General features: G+C 21.5%; 3 protein-coding genes across 5 annotated transcripts in view; 2 read left to right on the top strand and 1 right to left on the bottom strand.

Annotated features, from left to right (window-relative positions):
- Nucleotides 1-2,046, top strand: part of LOC102674368 (dynein heavy chain 6, axonemal) — a 22,870-nt gene extending 20,824 nt beyond the window's left edge. The window contains exons 47-54 of one of the 2 annotated variants that reach the window (XM_006624436.2): nt 19-117; nt 196-338; nt 417-587; nt 706-885; nt 1,014-1,109; nt 1,189-1,389; nt 1,476-1,593; nt 1,677-2,046. In XM_006624436.2, coding sequence (XP_006624499.2) covers nt 19-117; nt 196-338; nt 417-587; nt 706-885; nt 1,014-1,109; nt 1,189-1,389; nt 1,476-1,593; nt 1,677-1,906 — 1,238 coding nt within the window. In that variant the 3' untranslated portion in view covers nt 1,907-2,046. The remainder of the gene's footprint in view (nt 1-18; nt 118-195; nt 339-416; nt 588-705; nt 886-1,013; nt 1,110-1,188; nt 1,390-1,475; nt 1,594-1,676) is intronic. The other variant, XM_031514561.1, reaches the window with a different exon arrangement.
- LOC102674233 (nurim homolog) lies at nt 1,707-3,290 on the bottom strand. Of its 2 annotated transcripts, none has more exons than XM_031514564.1 (4): nt 2,915-3,290; nt 2,317-2,791; nt 2,225-2,233; nt 1,707-1,841 (listed from the first exon to the last, which is right to left on the bottom strand). In XM_031514564.1, exons 1-4 carry the CDS (start codon nt 3,045-3,047, stop codon nt 1,832-1,834), a joined length of 627 nt encoding a protein of 208 aa, XP_031370424.1. In that variant the 5' UTR covers nt 3,048-3,290; the 3' UTR covers nt 1,707-1,831. The 2 variants fall into 2 exon arrangements, with proteins under 2 accessions (XP_031370424.1, XP_031370423.1); XM_031514563.1 differs by having other exon boundaries at nt 2,008-2,233; nt 2,915-3,274.
- A 143-nt stretch (nt 3,291-3,433) lies between these two features.
- LOC102674101 (BTB/POZ domain-containing protein 10-like) lies at nt 3,434-5,969 on the top strand (the record flags this gene model as incomplete). The annotated part of the gene is made up of 5 exons (XM_031514556.1): nt 3,434-3,661; nt 4,214-4,336; nt 5,140-5,256; nt 5,553-5,690; nt 5,762-5,969. Coding segments are annotated over exons 1-5 (705 nt in total), but the record flags the coding sequence as incomplete, so codon positions are not given.
- Between the last annotated feature and the right edge of the window lie 4 nt (nt 5,970-5,973).

The following is a 5,973-nucleotide window of genomic DNA, read 5'->3' as shown; positions in this document are numbered from 1 at the left end:
TTATACAATTCATTTTAGGTGAAATTACTTATGGAGGTAGAGTTACAGATAGTTGGGATCTAAGATGTATGAAAACAATTCTAACTATTTTCTTTTCTCCTAAAACTTTGACTTTGAGTAAGTAACTTAAAATTAAATCATAATTACAAATACAACATATATTTATAAAACATTTGTTAATATAAAATATCATAGATTATATTTATTCACCATCTGGAAAATATTATTGTCCTGTATACAAGACTTTACAAGAATACAAAGACTTTATAGAAACTTTTTCTATAATTGATGATCCAGAAATATTTGGAATGCACGAAAATGCAAATATTGCTTATCAGGTAATTAAAATTACTCAAATATAATCAGAAGAAACATCATTTCCTTAATGCTAATTTATATTTATATTATCGTATTAGTTGAGAGAAACGCACTTCATCTTAAAGACTATTTTGGAAGTGCAACCACAAGAAATTACTAGTGATGAAGATAAATCTACTTCAGATATAATACATGATCTAGCTGAAATGATTAATGAAAAAATTCAGTTAAAAATAGATCCTAAAAAATGTAATCCTGAACATTTAAAAGTAAACAATAATTTTAATTTTATAATATTATAATATTATATTATAATATTATTATAATATATATTAATATATATATTATATTAATTATAAAATAAAAATTATCACAAAATATTTATAGAGAGATTCAGCAGGAAGACTTCCATCTCTAACTATTGTTCTCCTTCAAGAAGTTGACAGATATAATAAACTGTTAATCAAAATACATAAATCAATAGAAAATTTAGAGCGAGCCATCAAAGGTTTTGTTGTCATGTCTGAAGAATTAGAAAATGTCTTTATAGCCCTCATCAATAATCAAGTTCTGTTACAATTATTATTTTTTTTATCCACTAATACTTTAAAAAATAATATTTTTTCAATAGAAAAATTTATATAAATATTCTTAATTACTTTCATAGTTTTTCCTAATAATATATCATAAATTAGGTACCACAAATATGGCATAATGTAAATGTCTATCCATCTTTAAAAACCTTAGGAAGCTGGATTAAGAATTTGGAGCTAAGAATTGATTTTATTCAAGTAAAACTACAAAATAAAAAATTAAAAAACTAAAAAAAAAATTACTAAATCACAGTTTAGTAATTATTATACATTACAGATTTGGTTAATTGATGTAAAACCAATTTCTTTTTGGATTTCGGGTTTTTCTTTTCCTCAAGGATTTTTAACTGGCATGTTACAAACATGTGCAAGAAAATATAACATTCCTATAGATCACTTAAAGTTAGATTTCATTGCCAAAAATATTTTACTTGATCAAGAAGAAATAGAAATAGAACACAAGAAATCTGGAAAAGAGGTTTGGTCATTATAAATATTTTATTACTGCAAATAATACAACAAAAAATATATATATATATAATAATTTTATAATAATAATAATAGGTAATAGAAGTATATAAAGACTTACAAGTGCCAGAAGATGGAGTTCTAATACATGGGTTATTCATTGATGCTGGTAGATGGGATTTTAAATCTATGCAATTAATAGATGAATATTTAGGTAAAGTGTTAATTTTAGAAACATTATTTTTTTAAATAATATATTATTGAGAAAATGTAATTAATTAAAATTATCTATTTTAGGTGAAATGCATCCATCTCTTCCAGTTTTACATATAAATCCAGTATTAAAGCTTCCAGAAGATGATCCAAGATATGTTTGTCCTTTATATAAAACAGCAATTCGAGCAGGTGTATTGTCTACAACTGGACATAGTACAAATTTTGTTGTTGCAATTCTACTTCCATCTGAAAAGGAACAATCACATTGGATTTTGAAAGGAACAGCACTTTTAATTGAAATTATAAATTAAATTTTCTATGTTATATCTAATATATTAATTAACAAGTCAGATATAATAATTGAAACATAAATTTAGAATTTCATATATTTATATTTATGTTATATACATACTTTACAATATAAAGATTTTAAATAAATATTAATATAAATGAATATATATTTTAATTGCAATGGAAATAATTGAAAATATGACATAATATGTGTAAATAGAAATCAAAATAATTCTTTTTGTTTTCTCTTTACAAAATTAACATGATAATTATAATCCTCTTTGTCAATCATCCACATTAAGGCCATATAAATTGTGAGTATTGAAGCCAATAATAACCTGTCTAATCTATAAAATATTTAAATTCAATTATTTATTTAATTTAAACAATCTAAGTATTATTATATAAAAAATTTAAAAATATATCTTACGTCATATACGGATATATCCATAAAATAATAAGAAATCCTATAAAACTTGGATGTCTCATATGTGAATAATAACGTAATAATTTTTTAGATTTCATTTGCATGGGACTTGGTCTAAATGAAAATTTGTAATATACTTGTTTTATTCCAACTAATTCAGATATATCCATCATTAAACATCCACTATAAATTATTGACCAAACCAACACATGAAGAGCAGTAAACATGAACCACAAAACATTATTAGAAATAATATTAACTTTCCATAATATAATGGATGAAATAATTTGCCATTTATTGAATAATAAATGGAGAGTCATAGCACTAGTAACATTATAAATACTTCTCTCCATATAATCCATTTGTAATTTACAAAATAAATGTTTTATAAAATCATTAGCCATAAGTGAATGTTGTAATACAAAAATACTTAATAGAAACATATTTATTATTAACAACCATAATACAGAATCTTTATCTGTAATATAAATTTGTAAGATAAAAACTGAATTATAAGCAAATTATTGTATATTTTTTTTTTGATAAATATTCAATTAAAAGAATTATGATTATTACTATTATTACTATTATTATTACTTACTGTTTTGTGATGAAATAATTGCTTCTTTATTTTCATCGTAATTCGATAAGAAATATGTTAAATTACACAAAACATAAAAAGTATACAAAAAGCAAATAATACAAATCACTACACTAATATATTTTACAAACATTTTTATAAATAGTTAAAAGATTATTTATATATTATTAAAATTATATATAATTATTTTATATACTAATCATTATAAACAGTATAATTGTATATAAATAATTATTAATAATATTTTGATTAGACTTTCAACTTGAGTAAGTACTTGTTTATTTACAGAATTTATAAATATCATTAAATTTATAAGAAATAGATATGAATCTTTATTGGAACTATTGAGAGACATCTGATTGTCCATATTGGCGCGAATTCATATTATTTTAAAATATTTATTATTTGGATATATGCCACAATATATGAAAAATATAATGAAAATAAGTAAAAAAATCTTTTAATTTTCTTATATAATAAAATTTTCAAATAATTATTATTTATTTATTTTTAATTACAATATCGTTATTCTTTTAAGTTGATACAATATAAAATTCGGGCAACGCCTGTCGAAACGATTGTCATCAATGACTGTAGTGTTTCGTATTATCTGTATCATCGGTTTGGAATGCAACTTTCCGTCAAAAGAGAAGGTCAGGTTAACTTTCAATCGTGTGGTTTAGAAATTTGCACGTCAGTTAGCTGGCTTTTAAAAAAACTTGGGTGGTATTTGTCAATATCTAATTTGTAAGTATTTAATATGAAATATGCATTATATACACATAATAGTAGTAATATTTTTTAAAGAATGCATGAAATGTAATATAAAATTTTGCAATAATAATTTCTCTTCAATTATCATTGTAATAAATATATTTTCAAAATTTCATACAATATTATTACATTTACTATCAATAAATAATTAAAAAATATATTATACAATTATATTTTTAAATGTTTTCTAAATATTATTTTTATAATAAACAAAAACCGTAATAATAATCTTTTAAATACTAGAAACTTCAGCTTTTGATTAAAATTTTTTTGTATAATTTTTAAGTATTTATATTTGCCTTAATTATAATATTAATGTAATAATATTTGCTTTAATAAAATATCTAAATTATGAAAATAAATTTAGTAAGAAATGAAATTGAGAAGATATTTGAAAAAATTGGAATAAAAATAATAATTTAAAATTAATTTAATGATTCATTAATTAAATTGTTTAATTTATTATATTATCATTTATCATTTTATCATTATATTATCATATATCATTTTATTATATTTTTATAGTTGGTCCAAGATGTCAAATCCTGCAGAACGTTTAAACTATATTCAGGATAGCAGTAGTGATACAGAAACAGATAAAGAAACGGGTGGTAGAGGACGTCATCGTATTTATAAGAATAGAATGAGGTACTATGTAAAAGATATAAATAAATATAATATTCAGTATAAAAAAGAAAAATATATAGATATTTTAGATATTTTAGATATCTCTAGATATTTCTAGATATTTTAGATATTTTAATATTAGTTTAATTTTTTAGTTTATTAAAATAAATATTTTAGATTATTGATATTATAAAAGTTTTATTTGTAATCTATATTGCCTTTAAAATATCTATTTTAATAATTACATATTTAAAATCAAGCATGTATCGAAGAATGTTATGTAGAATGTCATGCATGTCAGATTTTTTTTTAATTGAAAGTTATCAATTATTACTTTTCATGTTTTAATATTAGATTCAATCAAAAAAAATATATATTAAAACATTATTTATATAAATGTGTATTAAAACAATTATTTTGTTTTGTTTATATGTTTTGTTATGTTAATTTATTCTGTTTTATATGATTGTTTATTTTTCAAAAAAATTTAATTTATATTATATAATTAAATATGTTTTTATAATTATGTCATTTAAAATTTTTAAAGATTTGCTTGATTTCATTTATTTATTTTTTTATTATTCTTTCTTATTAAAAAATTCTTTTCTTTATTAAAATAAATTTTGAAACAATAATAAATTAAATAAATAACTAGAAAACTATATTATTAATTAAATTACTTTTGCAATAAAAATTTTATGTATATATACACTTATCTATTATTTAAATTAATTCTTATCCTATATATTAGATTAATAGATAGTACACAATGCTTGTTGTCGAATGCAAATATTAGAAAGGTAATGTTGTTGTTTTGCATGTAGTTGTGGTGGCTCTTCAAAACCAAAATCTTGTTTGGTACAAAGAGATGGGAGCAATGAAAGACACTGTCATTCCTTCAATTCTGGGAGACAAAATACTAATATTAATCAACAAAACAGGTAATATTCACATATGAATGCAAGATTGAAACAAAATTTTATCTTAATTTTAAAATATACTTCATGATTTTAAGTTAATATTTGATAGTGTTAATTATTGTATATTTTTGAGGATTATATTTTTATTTCTTATATTATACAAGAATCCAGGAATCATAAACAGGTAGGTGTTAGTTATATATTTATTCGATACTTTGCATTGCTTTATATGTTTATTAGTCATAATTCCTTTGTTTCATGTAGGTATTAATATTAAGTGATCTTCAGTAGTCACTTAGAACCATATTTTTCTTCAGACTTTGCTCTGGAGTTGGTGTTGGAAAAAATCAACAAAATCAAAGTAGAGACAATTTACCATCATCAGGATCTGTTACTGGTATAAATAATCCACAAGCAAGTGATGAACGCATTACTCTTATTGTTGATAATACTAGGTAAATTTATTTAATATATTTTTAATTATTAATATAATTATATTAAACTAGAACTTAAATTTTAATTTTAGATTTATTGTTGATCCTGCATTATTTACTGCACATCCAAATACAATGTTAGGTAGAATGTTTAGTTCTGGAGTTGAATATGCTCAACCAAATGAGCGTGGAGAATATGAAGTTGCAGATGGTATATCTGCTATGGTGTTTAGAGCTATTCTTGATTATTATAAAGGTGGTGTAATTCGATGTCCTCCGACAGTTGCTGTTCAAGAGTTACGAG

The sequence above is a fragment of the Apis dorsata genome, unplaced genomic scaffold, assembly GCF_000469605.1.
Source record: "Apis dorsata unplaced genomic scaffold, Apis dorsata 1.3 scaffold_1057, whole genome shotgun sequence".
Taxonomy (NCBI): Eukaryota; Metazoa; Arthropoda; class Insecta; order Hymenoptera; family Apidae; genus Apis; species Apis dorsata.
This window is presented reverse-complemented; position numbering and strand designations above follow the sequence as displayed.